We start from the raw sequence: 19693 nt of genomic DNA, 5'->3' as shown, positions 1-19693 counted from the left end.
AGACCGATAATCGCTAGGCTAAAACAGCTGAGCTGTGCATACAGTGTGTGCACAAAATGAATGTCAGCCTAATCTGAATAAGCTATGCTTATCCAGGCATCCGTGAAAAGTGTTATAGAAGGTGGTGGAAATGTTCTCTATCTCCGAGTCTTGCGATAATAGTAAGTTCTGTTCTGTATGTTAAGTGAAATTGCTACTGAACGCCTCTAATAAGATTTCTAGCACTTCCTCATAGCAAGTCTTTAATAATATAGGAATTCCACCAATAACAAATATCCATATATCAAAGATAACAAAATGTGTGACAGCAGACAATACGCATTTTAATTAGAATTTATTTTCAGATGATGATCTCTTCAAATGTTAAACTCCTATATTATAAGTCGATGTTAAACTATAGACGTATATTTATGCTTGTATATTATTAATATTGCAAGCTGTGAGTTCAAAGACGTTACTATACATAAATAATGTAACATAAGAAGAATATTAAGAATAATGGTAGGCATGCAATCTGCTTTATTCACATTGGCAGTCAGAGAGAGACATTGTACCCTTCCATTCTTAGGAGTACCCATCACAGAAGAAAGCAATATTACATCATTACTCTTTTGAACAGTTAATGTAGTTGCCCTGTTAATTGTAAATAAAGTTTATTGAAAGAGGCACTCTCTGCGGTTGTACTTCATAGTATACCCTTTTCGCTTGGTTAGGTTCTCAGAAGGAGATACATAAATTGTGCTATTTGTCCATAGAGGAAGTCTGTGCACATAGAAGTCCACATATATAGTCGTCATCTGTGGTCAAGTAGCCCATTCACTGTTTCCATAGTTTCCAAGGACCTAATCGGTGCAAATAGTATACGACCAGAGGTGTAACTTGAAGCTCCTACGCCTAATACAAGATCTGTAACAAGGCTCCCAAATGTGATATGCCATTTAGAAACTGCGGTCGTCCTATGCAGCAGAGGAGCATTTGGCCTACCTCAGGTAGCAGGGCCCAGGTGCGACCGCAACCTCTACACCCACTGTAGTTACGACCCTGTATACTACAAAGCAAAAGACGCTATTTCAATAAACTTTATTTACAATACAGTAAACAACTCCTTTAAGTCACTGAAATCTCTCAACTTAATACAAAGACTTGTCTGTTATCTCTGCTTTGGTCTAAGCGGCCAGTTAAACAGTTCTAAGGGGACTGCATGCTATACACGTTTGTATCTCTATAAAAACATTGTCTTTTTTATTATGATCTTTTGAAGACCGCGACTTCTTAAAATGAGCTCAATGAATTACCAATTTACTTCTGCTTTTCCATTATAGTTCATTAGGCATCCTTATTATTCATTCAAATTGTCTAAATTCACTTTTCCTTCCATCTAACGGAACAGAATGAGAAAGTAGCAGCTCGGACGACATGATTGAACTATTATAAGCTATTTGTATTGGCTTGTTATTACATCATAAACACAATAATTTGTAATAACACATGGTCAATATATCCAAGTAATCTACCGGTGTGCAGTGGAAGAACAGGATTTTGCAAACTGGTATGTAAATGGTCTAACAAGACGCAACCAGAATCTCATCTGCTTAACTCTTCATAAGCTCCTTGTGAATCAATAGATAAATGATATGTAAGAAACATAAAATTCCTTCAAGTTGGTCCCATCAGTCTTTATGTAGGATTGATTTTACACTTCTCCAAATACTCATAATCACTACAAGTAAAATATTCAGAATACAGGAAAGTTAGTTATTAAAATATACCCATGGAAGCTCAAACCAGTTATCCTGCCACTATTTCTATACCAAGTCCAGAAAGACCACTCCGACTAGCTAGCATGTACACACAGTATGATCTCTTGCAGCCCATGCACAAAAAGCAGATGATCTAAGTATATAATACATATATCATTTTCTGAAGGTCATTCTTCCTAGTGAGGAAGGGGGATTCCTGTGCCTACATTTACAGGATAACACCTAGATATATTATACACAAACAAATATATTATATTAAAATGCCATGCATGCCAGTGCTAGATGCATTTTTTTTTTTTTGGGGGGGGGGGGGGGAGATGCAGGCAGTGCTCAGCCCATTCCAAGTGGGGGTTGTGCAAACTGAATGAGACATTTGCTTATTGTGTATCTAGAATCCAGTTTTACTTCAAGTATAAATACACATTAACATTGCAGACTCCCAGGCGTTCATCCTATAGGCTCACAATTTGGGTCCAACATCTGAATAAAAATTCATCTCCTCTCCAGGATACAGTGTGGAATGTGACCTCATTGCAGGCAGTAAAGCAACGACTTGGCTCCTAAGCATGAGGCCTTGAGACACTGGGCAACCCAAAGGTAAAGCACACAAATGTAAAACTTCATCAGCTTTTCATGCTCTAATTATAGTAAAATGCCGGAGCAGTGTCAGGTCCCGGAAGGAATGGATTCACTATTGCATCCTGGCTCCCTCACACGGCACATTACAACACCGAGTGCTTTTCCAAGATGCAGGAAGGGACGAAGGAGAAAATGAGGGTGAGGGCATAAACTGCCAAGAAAACTATTATCAAGGAGTATACCATGCTGACCAAAGGATTGGGGCTTAGAGAAAATGCCTTCTGCTCCTTGTGGTACATATGAAGTGGTCACACCAGGGATATAGGAACTGGACTATGAGGATTAGTATGGACAAACTCTGGATTAATGAATGTAAAGCCAGCAAATTCACTCTGATCGATTCCAGCTAAGACGAGCTGGTCTGGAGGTGTAAGGACTGCCGCAGCTCGAGTGAAGAATTTGTCAAAGTTTTCACCACTCTTTCCACACTGTAACAGAAAAAAAAAATAGAAAAATAAGAGGCCTCGTATTATGGATAAAAGATCATGCAAAATGTTAAATGTGTTGGCCACTTTGCTAACATACTTGTCATATGCCTTAAAGTTATGAGACTCACTCATAAGTTGTCTTCATAAGTTCTGCTACCCCCACCGGATCTGTAACATCCGCTGCAGGATGGGGAAACATATAAACATTTGTGGTGGCAGTGATGGAGGTGGTGGTCACATTGTGTATCATGTAATTACTACATTCATAGCGTCCTCTGTCTTCATGTGCAAAGACTTGTAGAACCTAATAATTGTACACCTCTTGTATATGTGGTGTATTACATGACCGCCGCCTTCATCACTTTGCCACAATTGTTGACACACTCTCCTTGTCCCGCAGCGCATGTTATAGATTGGGCAGGGGAAGTGGAACTTACAGTATGAAGACAATTTATAAGTAAGTCTCATAACATTTAATGCTAATACATATGCAAAGTATGTTTAAAAAACGGTCTACCCCTTTAAATATAAACCGTACATTTTAAAGAAATTACAAATATGTACTTTTACAGGACCAGCAGAAAGTTGGAGAGGGACTGCTTATACAACCTGCACATACTGAAATATCAGATACTGAATAACAGATCGACTACTAAAAACATTTTTGGTTCACAGATGAGGTTAGCCCCATAAATCAGAAAATGTATAGAAAAATCGGACAGAGTGGTCTGCAATTCATACAAACAGAAAATATAACACAACTGTAACAATACAGGCCTAAAGCCTATGTCCCTTGGCAGTACAATGTTTCCCCTAGTCTCTGTCCTCCATACACATTTACTGTACTGTAGCAGGCCATTTATTAACCTTCCTTACCCTAACTTTTTTATCCCCTATCTTGGATATTTTATATACTAAAGCTACATGATCTCTTGTTTAGTCATTGCAGGCTTCCTGCTGCTTGAGCAGGAGGTACCTAATGCACATTACAACCACTGGTTGGTCACACAAAGACACTTATAACATAGACATCTCGTGACACAGTATCGCAAAATCATGTTGTTTCTTTCAAAGCTAATCATCTTGTGCCACACATCTCTGGATATGTTGAGATATAAGGAAAGGTAATGAAGGACACATCTGTACAGGTTCTGAAAGAATAATTATTCACACAGACCGGAAGTTCCACCACCTTCACATGAAGAAATATAAGAATAGATTCTGTAAAGTTATTAAATGCTTATCTAACTATGTGTGTAGTTACTGCAGTTGAGAAAGGGATACATTACCACTATTTTCTGGTTATACTGATTATTTTTTTTAAATATATATCTTTTTTTCCAAGGCCTTTTCCAGTTTTATGTAAATAAAGCTTAATCATCATTAAAAGTTCTGCATTTTTTAATAAATGAATATTTCAATTCCTCAGCATTTTTAAGATCTTACCTTGCTTCCCAGTAAATGGAAACATTCTTGTTTGCATACAGAGACTGAAAACCTGTCCTCATCATGTCCAAGTAAACTAGCATATGATATATTGTAACGAGCCATACAGCTGTGTCAGTTGGAAATGATCAGCACAACTTTTTAACTTGGATGTAAATTGACAGCAAGCATCTTGAAAATGGTGAGGAAATTAAACACAAAGTGCAAAATAAATATGCAGATTTTTTTTCCTTTCCATGTGAGAGTAACCTTAAAGAGGTATTACTATCCTACACATTTATGGCATATCCAAGTGATTTGTCATAAATGTCTAATAGATGCGGGTCCCACCTCTGGAACCACTACCTCAGGGGCGGACATACCGCATGTGCAGCCGGTGCAGCTGCACAAGGGCCCCGCGTGGGAAGGGGGCCCGTTCCTCTGCTGGCCGACTCAGTTCTCAGCTGCGCGATGCTGAGGACTGAGACAGAGGCCCGTGGACCACTGGCGTAGCTATAGGGGTCGCAGCGGTCGCAATTGCGACCGGGCCCCGAAGCCAGGGGGGCCCACGGCCCCCCGCACCACATCAATAAAAAGTTACTATAGTAACTCGGGCCGCGGGCCCCTGTTACTATAGTAACATACTTTACTTACCTTCCTGGTTCCGGATCGCAGCGGAGGTCCTGACGTCAGGCGCTGTGCGCAGCACATGACGTCACAGCGCTATGCGCCGCGCACAGCATCGAGACGACAGAACTCCCGCCGCGGCCGAAGAGGAAGGTAAGATAGCCCTGACTGGCGGGGTCCGACTCCTGGGACCCGCCAATCAGCTGTTTTGAAGGGGCCGCAGCACTCGTACGAGAGCTGCTCCCCTTCATTCCTGTCACTTCATTCCGGTCACACTGTGAATCGGTTTCGGCGATTCACAGTGTGGGCGAGTAGTGAAATGAAGGGGAAGCAGCTCTCGTACGAGTGCTGCGGCCCCTTCAAAACAGCTGATTTGCGGGTCCCGGGCGACACATCAGCTATTGATGGCCTATCCTGAGGATAGGCCATCAATGTTTAGGGACTGCACAACCCCTAAGCCTACGATGTAGCAGGCTTAGGGGGCCCATGAGACAGGATCACAGATTGTGTGATGCTGTCTGCTGGGCCCTGTATCTAAGCCAATCACATGGTAGGCTTAGATACATGGCCCATGCGTGATCCTGTCTGCTGGGCCCTGTATCTAAGCCTACCACACTGTAGGTTTAGATACAGGGCCCCAGCACACAGTAATCTTATACTGTATAAGATTACTGTCTGCTGGACCCTGTATCTAAGCCTACCTTGTGGTAGGCTTAGATACAGGGTCCCACAGACAGTATCACACATGGGCCCTGTATCTAAGCCTTAGGGTATGTGCACAGACACTAATTACGTCCGTAAGTGACGGATGTATTTCGGCCGCAAGTACCGGACCGAACACACTGCAGGGAGCCGGGCTCCTAGCGTCGTACTTATGTACGACGCTAGGAGTCCCTGCCTCGCTGTGGGACAACTGTCCTGTACTGTAATCATGTTTTCAGTACCGGACAGTTGTCCGGCAGCGAGGCAGGGACTCCTAGCGTCGTACATAACTATGATGCTAGGAGCCCGGCTCCCTGCAGTGTGTTCGGTCCGGTACTTGCGGCCGAAATACGTCCGTCAATTCCGGACGTAATTAGTGTGTGTGCACATACCCTAACACATGTGTTACTAATCATTTTTTGTGTGTTTTCTTACAGGTTCGGTCGTTGGACTACGGCGGATTCCAGGACTACTTCGATGACAGCTTTTTTTTTTATTAATAAAATGGTTAATGAGGGTTGTGTTTTTTTTTTTTATTTCAATAAAATATTTTTTCTATGTCTTTGTGGTTTTTTTTAAACTATATTACTACCGCCTTAGTAATGGCCGCCGGCTGATTGACAGCATCCATTGCTAAGGCAGGGCTTAGTGTTAGCCGGTGCAGAGGCTAACACTAACCCCCTTTATTACCCCGGTACCCACCGCCACCAGGGGTGCTGGGAAGAGCCGGGTACGATCCAGTACCTGACCATCTGTAGTGATGGTCGGCCACTGGGGTGGCCGCAGGCTGGTATTATCAGGAGGGGAAAGGCCAGATACAGTGGCCCTTCCTACCCTGGTGATGCTAGGCTGCTGCTGCTTTATTGTATCTGGCTGGTTATGAAAATGGGGGGGACGCCACGTCATTTAAAAAATAATTGGAAAGAACGATGTCGGGTCCCCCCCAATTTTCATAACCAGCCAGATACAACACAGCAGCAGCAGGCAGCATTACAAGGGTGGGAAGGGCCACTGTTTTTGGCCTTCCCCAGCCTAATACTACCAGCCTGCGGCCACCCCGGTGCCTGCCCGTCACTACAGCTGGTCGGGTACTGGTTTGTACCCGGCTCTTCCCAGTACCCCTGGTGGCGGTGGGTACCGGGGTAATAATGGGGGTTAGTGTAGACTCTGCACCGGCTAACATTAAGCCTCGCCTTAGTAATGGAGGTTGTCAATCAGCCAGCGGCCATTACTAAGGCGGTGATAATAAAGTTTAAAAAGATACAAGCACATAGAAATTTTTTTTATTGAAATAAAAACACAACCCTCATTAACCATTTTATTGAGAATAAAAAAAACGCCGTCATTGAAGTCCTCGTATCCGAAGTCCAACAACCGAACCTGTAAAAAAAACACAAACACACAAAAATAATCAGTAACACATAAAGAAGCAAAATTATTATTCTTACCTTTCCTGGGTCCAGCGCTGGAGCCGCAATGTCAGCGAGCTGGGCCCTGTATCTAATCCTATCATGTGTGATACAGTCTGCTGAGCTGTGTATCTAATCCAATCATGTATGATACTGTGCTGGGCCCTATATCTAATCCGATCATGTGTGATACTGTCTGCTGAGCCACTGTATCTAATCCTATCATGTGTGATACTGTCTGCTGAGCCACTGTATCTAATCCTATAATGTGTGGTACTGTCTGCTGAGCCACTGTATCTAATCCTATCATGTGTGATACTGTCTGCTGAGCCACTGTATCTAATCCTATCATGTGTGGTACTGTCTGCTGAGCCACTGTATCTAATCCTATCATGTGTGGTACTGTCTGCTGAGCCACTGTATCTAATCCTATCATGTGTGATACTGTCTGCTGGGCCACTGTATCTAATCCTATCATGTGTGATACTGTCTGCTGAGCTGTGTATCTAATCCTATCATGTGTGATACTGCCTTCTGAGCCACTGTATCTAATCCTATCATGTGTGATACTGTCTGCTCAGCCACTGTATCTAATCCTATCCATAGTTTATAGGGTCGTAGTGCTATAGATATGCTATGCTGTCTCCTATACACACACTTTTTTTTGGGGCGGACACATATGTATTGGGGCTATTTCCCGGACATTTTAAGCCCTGAGGGTATGTTCACACGGCAGCGTCTGTTACGGCTGAAATTACTGTGCTGTTTTCAGGAGAAAACAGCACCGTAATTTCAGCCGTAATGGCATGTGCAGGCGTCTTTTGCTGCGTCCACTACGGAAGTAATTGAAGCTGGTTTTCCATGGAGTCCATGGAAAACGGCTCCATTTACATCTGAAGAAGTGACAGGCAGTTTTTTACGCGCCGCCTTTCGACAGCGGCGCGTAAAAAAAAATGACCATCGGCACAGAACATCGTAAGACCCATTCAAATGAATGGGCAGATGTTTTCCGACGCTTTTGAGCCGCATTTTCGGATGTAATTCAATGCTAAAACGCCCAAATTACGTCCGTAAATAGTGTGTGTGTGAACCCAGCCTTAGTGACGCACCGGCTGCTAGTGCTGCATTGTTGGGTCACTTAGGAGACCCAGCGATGCAGCTGAAAGCGGACCGTCGGCCATGAGAAGTTTGCGGGGTGGGGGGGGGGGGCCCTGGCACATTATCTGCACAGGGGCCTTTTGCAGTCTGTGTCCGCCACTGCACTACCTATATCTAGAAAGGGGCCCCCTGACCCCTGTCCTACCTTCTACTGCAGTCGCTGGGCTCCGGCCAGCGGAGCCTGCTTTCTTACGCTGTTTCTGGAGCTCCCGTAGAAGTGACTGTGAGTTTCGGAAAAAAAACAGCGTAGCACAGCAACGATATTTCCGTAGCTCCCGAGTTCTGGCGCCCCATTATACAGCTGAACATTCTGTCTATTGGTGGAGATCAGATGTAGCTTTAATCTCCACTGTTCAAACCACTAAATACTGTTGTCTATAGACCAGGGGTCTCAAACAGGCTGTCATATGCGGCCCGCGGGACACAGAGCGGCTAGTATAGGCTCTGCTCCGGGACTCTGTGTAATCCCCTGACATAACTGTCTATATATGGACTGTGATATCAGGGGCTTCCCCAGAGCCGGAGTCCCAGGCAGAGCGCTAGTATAGGCTCTGCTCCGGGACTCTGGGGAAGCCTCTGACATCACTGTCCATACATGCATAGTCTTATCAGGGGCGACCCCAGAGCCGGAGTCCAAGGCCTGCCATATTTGGACAGTGATGTCAGGAGCAGAGCTGGAGTTCCATGAAGAGCGCTACTAGCGCTCTGCTCGGGACTCCAGCTCTGGACAAGCTCCTGACATCACTGTCCATATATAATGCCACATACACCCCTTGTAGATAGTGCCACACACACCGCAGTACATAGCTCCATTGGGGCTCCCTCTAGGAGTGGAATCCCCAGCCAGATTGTTGCCGACGCTCTGGCCAAGAATTTCTCTGCTGGAGGGGCCCCTGTCGTCACTGTCCATAGACAGTGACGTCAGGGGATCCTCCTGGACCAGAATGTGATGTCAGTGGCAGTGTGTGTGTGTGTGTGTGTGTGTGTGTGTGTGTGTGTGTGCAAGGGGTGTGTGTTGCAGTATCTACAGAGGGCACTGTGGCAGAATCTACAGAAGGCACTGTGGCATTATCTAGAAGGTGGCATCTACAAAGGGCACTGTGGCATTATCTACGGGTGGGTGTGTGGCAGTATCTACAGAAAGCACTGTGGCATTATCTACGGGTGGGTGTGTGGCAGTATCTACAGAGGGCACTGTGGCCTTATCTATGGGTGGGTGTGCGCCAATATCTACAGAGGGCATTGTGGCATTTTCTATGGGTGGGTGTGTGGCAGTATCTACAGAAGGCACTGTAGCAGTATCTACAGAGGGCACTGTGGCAGTATCTACAGAGGGCTCTGTGGCACTATCTAAAAAGAGTCTGCCAAATCTTGACAATCGTGTGTGCCAACTGAGCCGCCGGACTGCATTTAGTGACACTTAAAGAGGCTCTGTCACCAGAGTAAAAACACGCCCAGTTGTCTATTAAGAAACTAATTAGCATAAATCTAAAATTGCTCATAACTTGCTCAAAAATGATTGTTTTTCAAAATAAAAACCACTGCGGTTATCTACATTACAGCGCCGATCACATTATGTAGGAGATAGGGCACTTATAATCTGGTGACAGAGCCTCTTTAAACTGGAAAACTAGATTGTTAAATTTCCGTTAAGTTTAAACCTAGCGGTATTATTATAGTAATTTAGTATTATTATAGTAATGTAGTATTGTTATAGTAATGTAATATTGTTATAGTAAAGTAGTATTGTTATAGTAATGTAGTATTATTGTAGTAATGTAGTATGGTTATAGTAATGTAGTATTATAGTAATGTAGTATTGTTATAGTAATGTAATATTGGTATAGTAATGTAGTATTATTATAGTAGCTCAAATAATGAATTGATTAACAATAATTTTGTAATTTTGTATCAAATTTGAAAGTAATGCGGCCCATCAACTACACATTTTTTCTATATGTGGCCCACTTACCCGGCCGAGTTTGAGACCCCTGCTATAGACCATGGTGTTTAACTGGGAGATCAGGTCATCTCCCTTTTATGTCCTGGAGAAAATGCTATTGGCATCATCAACTGAGATTTCAAGTCCAATTCCCCCCAAGCTGTTCATTGACAATGCTGCACTTTAAGGCCAAATTTCCACGGGTTGGAAACGCTGCGTAAAAAGTATACAGCGTAACCGACTTGGAACCTGCAGCACATTCCATTCGTAAAACCGCACCACATTATGGTGCAGCTTTTGGGGCGGGATCTCCGCTGCGGAAAGCAGCACTGAAAAAAAACCAACATTTATACTTACCGCCTCTCCCTCTTCTGTGCGTAGTCCATCCTCTTAAGATGACATAGCAGGCCATGTGACCGCTTCAGCCTGTGATTGGCTGCAGCGGTCATATGTGATGAAACGTCATCCCAGGCAGCCAGACTTTAGAAGAAGCAGGGAATTCTGGGTATAAGTTTTTTTTTCCTTTTATTTGGGTATGTTTACACGGCCTATTTTCAGACATTTTTCGGGCCGTAAACTACCCGAAAAATGGCAAAAACTACGGGGGCTGAATGCCTCCAAACATCTGCCCATTGATTTCACACGGGGCGTTTTTACAAACGGCGCGTTAAAAAACGCCCCATAAAATGAAGTGCATGTCACTTCTTGAGACGTTTTTGGAGCCATCTTTCATTGTCTCAATAGAAAAACTGCATAAAAAAAACGCCTGATGCATAAAAATGGCTGAAAATCAGAAGCTGTTTTCCCTTGAAAACAGCTCCGTATTTTACAGCCGTACCTTGTTAAGAGTGTGAACATAGCATAACTTGCGATTCCGCCGCAAAAGTTGCCACAGTTGGCTTTCTGTTACGGGTTTTGCATCCCCGTTATATTCAATTACGAAAACCTGCAACAGAAAGGCAACGAAAACGCAGCATAAATTGACATGCTGCGAATTTAATTTCCGTACCGCAGCTCAATCTTTGAACGTTTATGCTGCATTTTTTTTCCACAGTGCGGGCATGACATTTTCTAAATCTCATCCACTTTGCTGCTACTGTAAATGCTGTGGAATTTCCGCACAGAATTCTGTTGCGGAAATTCCCCAGTGTTTACGCTACGTGGGAACCCAGCCTAAGGCATAGGAGACTACATCCTTCATTAGCTCAGATATATAATAAATCATCTTTCCAGACTTCTTCCCACATGTATATAAATGTATTTGCAAAATATTTTAACTTACAGGACGTGGTTTGAAAGGCGGTTGGATCTCTAGATGCTCTAAACGTTCCCAGTCAATCCAACGGAAAAATGCATGATCACGTATATCCCGCTCCCCATCACAGCCAGATCCAAGTCGCTTTAGAGGGTGTTTTGTAAGCAACTAACATAAAAAAAAATATTATAGAAGCTACAGATATTAGTCTATATGTAAATATATTTTTCAGTCTATTTCATGGATTCTGCAGTGAATTGAACAATCATTCACAACAAACAGTAAAGACATTTTCCTCTGGTTGATAAGACCCTAATGTTTTTCTCAGAAACAGTTTCTCGCTTTCACTAAACATGGAAGATGTGAAAAATTTTTTTTTTTAAAGAAATCTGGACAGAAATCTATTAGGTATGATGAGGGAGAAACTTAAATTCCAGTACATCGTAGAGGAGGTATTAAGGGGGCATTGATGGACTTAATAGGTACAACAATGGTGGCTGTGACTTATTTTGATATAGTTGGATGTGATAATGTAAAATTATAAATAAATAAATATATATATATATATTCTGGCAAATTCCAGGTGGGCTGGTGCACAGTGAGCTGGTTTGGCTGCCATCTACATAGATTTGTTTTTTTTAGCTACGAACTGAAGCCTATTCACACTGAGTGTCTGATCCTGGTTATCTGTAAGCAGCCATTGATCAGACACAAAGGGGAGAAGAGGGATGAGGTTTGCTGCCTCTGTATAATTGAGCAACAATAAAGTGGCAGCACTGCTTCCTCTCACCAGAAGGATAGAGTCCGTCCACCAGCCCAGAATTGATTATTTTACTGTTTGGTGCGTGGGGGTGGAGACCTCATTCGATAAGAGAAAAGATAAGTCACTGCTGATTGGCTGCTGTATTCTGAGCCAATAAGCCGCACCTGGATCTGGCATAACGCAGCTGCTCCACAGTGCTGCTTTCTCTGTTACTGTCTACAGTAAACCAACACCCCCAGTAACTGCAGAGAAGTTAAGATCTGTTCACATTTGCATTGGAGCCCCTGTTGCAGTTTCCATCAAATTGGACAGGAAAAATTGTGATCGATGCCCTTACCCGATAAACCCCATTGTAGGATAATGTCCTAGGTTTTAGTGGCACATGTGTGGCATGTGTTCTAGATATGAGTGGCACATGTGCAGCATGTGTCCCAGGTTAGTCATGTGTACATAATATATGTGTTAGGAAACGTCCGTCACTTTTAGGTTTTTATGACTACTAGCCAAGCTTCTGGGTGGCCCTGGTTTGAGATGCAGAGCCAATCTTATTTCTCTGTCTGCAACCTACCAGGGCCAAGGGTGGAGTATTTGAGTCTGTTCAGTTTTTTCATTGTTGCTTGTGATTTTCTTGTGAATGCATGTGTCTGATCAAGCTTCTGGTTACGCCCTGAATCACCTTGTTTTCTTGGACTCTTTGAACTAGACTTCTTATAAAGCTGGAGGGTGCGCCTGCAACAGTGCAAACATATTGCATGGACTATCGGTGGGCATGTGTGCTTTAAAATGCCAGGGTTGATTTTAAGTCCCAGTCCGGACCTGTATATTACAATCAGCATGAGTACTAATTTAGTGGGGAACACACGAGCAGCTAAAGGAGGGGAACTTCTGTAAATGGGAGCAAAAGGAGAATGTGGAGTAAGGATGGAAAGATGGTGGTTCACAATATACAATATTTTATTATACAAATGAAGGTGGAACATTTTTCAGGAATTTTGAGGATCTTTTCTTTGTTCCATTTTTTTTGAAGAGAACCCGTTGCCTGCAGCAGAGCCTGTTCTTTTGTGACATTGGATGTACTGTAATGTAATGCTATAAACTTTATGCTTGTTTGTGTTGCACCCAGACCTTTACTTGCAAAATCCACAGGGTTCTGGTTTTGTCTCTGCTACATTTGCATGGCTGATCAAAATCTTACCAGAGGACTAAAATGTCCCTCTGAATTGTAAATCCACTACTGATCATGTCTGAAATGACTGTATGATACAAATATTTAGTAAATTATTTTGACATATATCTGCTATCTTCATTGGTTAAAAATGACAATTTGCACATAATAAGGTACAAATATCTTGAAGTTTTCTGTGTAGAAAATATTATTATATGTACATACTTATAATAGGAGTATAAAAATATATTTTTTTTTTTACCCCTTTGCATATAGAGACAGCCTCTCTGGACAGGGATTTTGGATAAGATACGGTCTGCTCCATGATGGACTGGAATAACTCATCCTCATCTTCGCCATCAAACGGGGGCTGTTGTAATATAGAGAAATTAAATATCAATTGTAATAAATTTTCTATGATCATAAAATATTAAAGATAAATGTAATAAGGGAACATGGAATAATAATAAACTAGCTCATAATGTACAATATTAATGTCCTATAAATATTTTAAAAAGTGGTAAATACAAGTGACACAAAAACAGAACACAAAATATAAACCACATGTAAATTATGGGTTACATCAATGATGAGCAGCCTGTGGCCTGAGGGCCACATGTGGTACTCTGTTCCTCACCCTGTGGCCCTTGTCTCCCCTTTTGAATTTCTGAACTGTTTAGCGTGTATAGTACATGGCTCCATGCACGTTATGTCACAGTGTATGTATGCAGGATAGCAGACCATGCAGCAGTAGGGCAAAACAGCAAAAGCACTTACATGGTGCTGTGTACTTTCTGTGAATTCAAAAATATTTTCCCCTTAAAAGGTAAAAGTTATATTGATCGAGCTGTGAGCTGTTTTATGTATGGTCAGCTTCAACACTATAAACATTTGTGGAGGGGTGTGACACAGACAGCGCTAAAACAGTATATGGGTTCTTGCTCTATAATAGGTTAGCATGCAGGACCCCCTTATATCACTATTACAATCCACCAGAGCCATAAAATTCATTACCTCAGTTCCATAGGGTGTGTTCAGTGTTAGTGTTCCGTTGATGGGTTCCATCAGACCTTTGCCTCGGAGGAACCCATTCACGGAAAGGTAAATGGAAACCATAGCTTCCGTTTGCATTACCATTGATTTCAGTTGTAATGCTTCCGTTGTAGTCGACTGCACTATTGATTCCACCAAAAAAATGGAAACCTTACAGAACGGAGACAAACGGAAACCATTTGCAACGGAAGTATTACCTTTGAAATCAATGGTAATGCAAACGGAAACGTTTCAGTTTGCCTCTCAGTTGATGGGTTCCTCTGGTGGAAAGGTCTGACGGAACCCATCAACGGAATCCTGACGACGATGTGAACAGGCCCTTGCATGAAATCAAACAGACAGCTGCACCGGTTGACCCTAAGGTATTTCTGCCACTGCATTTGTGTCATAGAGATAAATGTTTAGTCAATGGGAGTCAAACTGCTAGGCCCCTAACTTATACCAACAGCAGGGGTCTCGTGCAACAAGAGGTAGCCGCACTTACATGATCATCCTCCGTTATAGTACACGCGAGCAATCTGACTAGGATGTCTCTAGATCTTCCATAGACATTGGACAGTTGTGAAGCCACCTCTCCCTTTCAGATAGGGGGCATGAGACAATAAATGTAATGTGCGGTTCTTGGTTGGAGTCAAAGGCCACATCTAAGGCCCTTATTATGTGGCAAATTGAACAGCACTGAGTTAGATGTATGAAAGTCCCTTATAGAATATTCCAATCCCATAACACATAACATTCCAGAACCTTGGTGGGGTCACTACACTACTAGTCCTTCTCAATGAATTGGAATATCATCAAAAAGTTAATTTATTTCAGTAATTCAATTCAAAAAGTGAAACTCATATATTATATAGGTTCATTACATACATGAGCTATTTCCAGAGTTTTTTTTTCTTTTTTTTTTTTTTTTTTAAACATTAAATTTTTATTGATTTTAAACATAGAAAACATAGGAAACATTTTTGTACAGAAGCAAATAAATTATATCATCAAAAAGATGTTCACCAAACAGAGTAATATTATCCTGTACAACTGAGGTAGGCAACCTGAAAAACCTTATCTCGTAAGGGAAGGTGGGGAGGAAAGGGAGGGATAGGGAAACAGGGAAGGCTTTCTCAGAACATTCTCATATCCTTTAATGTGTTCCACCATTATTATTAACCCCTTCTCCTCTTATTGCTTTGTAATCCACGTGTGAGTCCCCATTGTACCTTCGCCTGTCCTAACCTGGGAACATGTCAGTCCACCTTTGCCACTGAGCTTCGAATCTATTCATTCTATTCTGACGAAGTGCAAATAATCTTTCATATACACAATGGGATGAGACCTCTTCTATAATTTCCCTCAAAGACGGGACCGAGACTGACTTCCAGTTTCTGGCCACCAATAATTTAACCGACAGACAAATATGGCAAAACAAGGCTCTATCTTCTGGTGAAATTATTCCCATATTTAGAGACAAAAGGGCTAGATCTGCATTTGGTGTCACTTGAACCTCCAACAGTCTGGAGGCCAGATTGAACACTGAAACCCACACCGGAGCGATAATGGGACATTCCCAAAATATATGATATAAGGTCCCCAGTCCTCCACACCCCCTCCAGCACTCCGCGTTAGCCCCTGGGTATATCTTGGAGATCTGAAGGGGGGTATAATACCATCGTAACACCAGCTTATGATATACTACCAGGAGGTTCGAGTTCACGGTGGACCTTAACGTCCACTTAATGGCCCTGGACCAATCCTCTATGGTATAAGTAGATCCCAAATCCCTCTCCCATTGTAGCACATATTTATTTTTGGCCATCATCATATCTCCCAATAGTTCTTCATAGAAGGACTTTGTTAAGCTAGATTCTATGACTGATGTCTCGAATAGCAGATGATGTATCTTAGAGGGGATGCAAACCTGTGCGTGTTCCCTTGTCGGGAGGAGATGTCGAATCTGCAAGTATTTAAAGAATTCGGAATGAGCCAAGGCAAATTCTTCTCTTAATTCTGAGAAAGGTTTAATGCTATCTTCTCCATAAAGATCTGCCAGCGTTGTCACTCCTAACCTGACCCAGTTACGTAGATTCAGATCAGGAATTAACAGTTCAAGAGCATCTATTGGTAAAAAGAGTTTGTACCCCGGATTAGAGGAGGGTGTCCCTGTCAGGATATGTCTCCATGCTTGTAACGATACTTTTACTGTAGGAAATTTAGGAAGTACCTTCCTTGGAAACTTTGCATGAGCTAATAGTAGCGAGGTCAGGGGAATATCCCCTATCAAGTGTTGCTCAATCGTCGGCCAACTAGAGTCAGAGGATGCAGTGCACCAGTATCGCAATTGTCGTAACACTATGGCCTTATGGTAGGCCTCTAGGTTCGGTACTCCCATCCCTCCTCTCTGTCTATGTATGTATAGACTTTGTCTGGCTACCCGAGGTTTCTTGTTTTTCCATATAAACCGCATCAACTGATCTTGTAACTTACGGAGAATAAAAGCCGGTACAGGCGCCACCACTGTCCTAAACACATAGAGTATTTTGGGGAGAATAAGCATTTTATACAGGATTATTCTGCCCATCCAGGATGGTTCCGTATCTGACAAACGCTTTAATTCGTCTTGCAATTTATCCTGAAGAGAAAGAACATTAATATGAGCCAATTTAGATGTTGGCGAGCACAATTTTATGCCTAAATAAGGGATCGACATCTCCTCCCAGCCAAACGGAAACTCCCTCTGTATATCTTTTCGCAGTGTCCATGGTATGGCCACTCCCAATATCTGAGACTTGGAGGCATTAACTTTATAATAAGACACGTTGCCAAATTGTGCTAAAATCTCTGCTACTCTGCGGAGAGAGGACAATGGTTCTGTGAGGGTCAGTATGACATCGTCCGCAAACAATCCAATCTTATGCTGTCTATGTCCTACAGAGATTCCCCGCACCCCCATATCCATCCGTATCAGTTCCGCCATCGGCTCCATTACCATAGTGAAGAGCAGAGGAGATAATGGGCAGCCCTGCCTTGTTCCATTGGTGATACTAAATGGCTCAGACAGCATCCCATTAGCCAACACCCGGGCTGAAGGTGCAGAGTACAGGGCCCCGATTGCTCCTAGGATAGCTCCCGAAAAACCAAATCTCCTCATAGTTTCAAAGGCAAATCCCCAGTGTATCCTATCGAACGCCTTTTCTGCATCCAGAGTAAGGAGAACAGAGGGCGTTCGACTTGCCTCCACCCTGGAAATTAGATTTATAATGCGCCTTGTGCCATCTGGCGCCTGTCTCCCCTTAGTGAATCCCACTTGATCGTTATGAATCACTGTGGGGAGTATTGTCAAAAGACGTTGGGCCAATATTTTTGCATAAAGCTTTGTGTCGCAATTTAACAATGAGATGGGTCGGAAATTGGCTGGGATAGTCGGGGATTTCCCCTGTTTAGGTATTGTTACAATAGTAGCCTGCAACATCTCGGCCGGGAGGCTCCCCCTCTCTATAGCTACATTAAAAATACGAGCTAGGTAAGGGGTCAAAATAGATTCGTTAAATTTGTAATATTCGGATGAAAACCCATCCGGCCCCGGGGCTTTACCTAGTTTAACTAATTTTATAACTTTGGACACTTCGCCTGGTAAAATAGGAGCGTTTAGCTGCTCTAGTTGAAGAGAAGTTATTTTTGGCAACTGAATCTGATCTAGAAATCTATCTATTGCCTCTGCTGTAGGTGGCACTATACTGGGGTCTCCCCGCAAGTTGTATAATTTGGAGTAGAACTGGCTAAACCTATCCGCTATCCCTTGGGGATTCGAGATTTTTGGCTCACTTCCTTCCGCTATCAAAAACGGTATCCTCGACTTCTGCCGTCTTTGTTTCACCCTGTTTGCCATATATTTACTCGCCTTATTGTGTGAGGTGTAGTATGTCATGCGAAGGAAGGTCAAACTTTTATCAAAGTCTGCATTCAGTACTTCTCTCAATTCCCGTCTTAGTTTAGTCAGAGCATCGTGAACCGTAAAAGACGGGGAGGATTGCTGTTGCATCTCCAGGGATTTAATCTGTGCTAGTATGCGGTCTGTGTTCAGCTGTTTTTGCTTTTTATAATGAGAGCTTTGTTGGATCAACAGCCCGCGTATCACCGCCTTATGGGCGTTCCACAGCACAAATGGGTCTATGTCCGGTGAATCGTTTAGGTCAAAATAGTCCTTTATCTGGGAGGAAATACGCCCTCTATACTGGGTCAAGGCCATCAGAAAAGTATTGTTCCTCCATGACCTATGCGGGCGACTCCAGGGTGACAACGCTACCTGCATGGAGACCGGAGCATGGTCCGACCACGTAATGTCTCCCACCTCAGCTTTTATCACCGAATTCAGCAACCACTTATCTACCAAAAACAAGTCTATCCTAGAGAAAGTATGGTGACAAGGCGAGTAAAAGGAGAACTCTCTTGTCGAAGCATTGTGACATCTAAACACATCATATATGTCTTGTTGCTGAATCCACCCTGACAAAGTAGGGAGAGACCTCTTGCTCCTACTGGTAGAGTCCAAAACTCTGTCTGGAATGATATTGAAATCTCCACAGAAAATAAGCTGTCCCTGTTGGATTTTGCGAACTTTCTTTATGGTTTTGTTTAGAAATCTAATCTGAGAGACATTAGGAGCATATATATTGACTAGTGTGACTAGGGTATCATTAATGGAGCATATCAGAGCAAGAAATCTCCCCCCCTCATCCACCCGGGAGTCCACCAATTTAAAATCTATCGTATCTCTGATAGCTATCAAAACTCCCGCCTTTTTTTTCCCCGCATTAGACATAAAAACATGAGGAAATTTAGCATTTGTAAAGGCCGGACAATTCGATTGCTGAAAATGCGTTTCCTGCAGACACATAATGTCTGCCCCAGATTTCAAAGCCTCCTTCCAGGCTGACGACCTTTTGAAAGGGCTATTTAGACCTTTGACATTAAGAGACATTATTTTAACCGCCATAATCCCTATTACAAAGCTGCGATATAACATACATAAGGCACTGAATCATTTTTACATTACATCTTTGGACTGTACTGAAAAGGATATTCTTGAAAAAGCTGCTTGGATAAAACAACCGGGAAGACAACCGGGAAAAACAGAAACATAAAAAAATGCATTCTTTTTTGAAGAACAACATTCTCCGGAACCAGGAACAGTTCCAGTAGGATCCCATCGACCTTGGCGATCCCGTAAAGGTTTCGGGGGTGAAAGTTCGGCTAGATGAGACTCGACCTCTCGTTTAGCCAATAAAGCCAGTCTTTCATCTAGTATCTGTGCTCCTTGACCACTCTGGGGAGATCCTCGCCGGTCCCCTAGGAGATATTTTCCGCTGTGGACCCGGG

General features: G+C 42.8%; 1 protein-coding gene across 1 annotated transcript in view; it reads right to left on the bottom strand.

Annotated features, from left to right (window-relative positions):
* Positions 1-317: 317 nt before the first annotated feature.
* PRKCG (protein kinase C gamma) overlaps positions 318-19693 on the bottom strand; it is a 565988-nt gene continuing 546612 nt past the window's right edge. Inside the window, exons 16-18 of the mRNA XM_075839972.1 lie at positions 13536-13643; positions 11373-11513; positions 318-2827 (exon numbers count right to left, since the gene is read on the bottom strand). Coding sequence (XP_075696087.1) covers positions 2648-2827; positions 11373-11513; positions 13536-13643 — 429 coding nt within the window. The 3' untranslated portion in view covers positions 318-2647. The remainder of the gene's footprint in view (positions 2828-11372; positions 11514-13535; positions 13644-19693) is intronic.

The sequence above is a fragment of the Rhinoderma darwinii genome, chromosome 10, assembly GCF_050947455.1.
Source record: "Rhinoderma darwinii isolate aRhiDar2 chromosome 10, aRhiDar2.hap1, whole genome shotgun sequence".
In the NCBI taxonomy this organism is placed as follows: Eukaryota; Metazoa; Chordata; class Amphibia; order Anura; family Rhinodermatidae; genus Rhinoderma; species Rhinoderma darwinii.
Note: the sequence above shows the minus strand (reverse complement) of the source record. Positions and strands in the feature narration are given on the sequence as shown.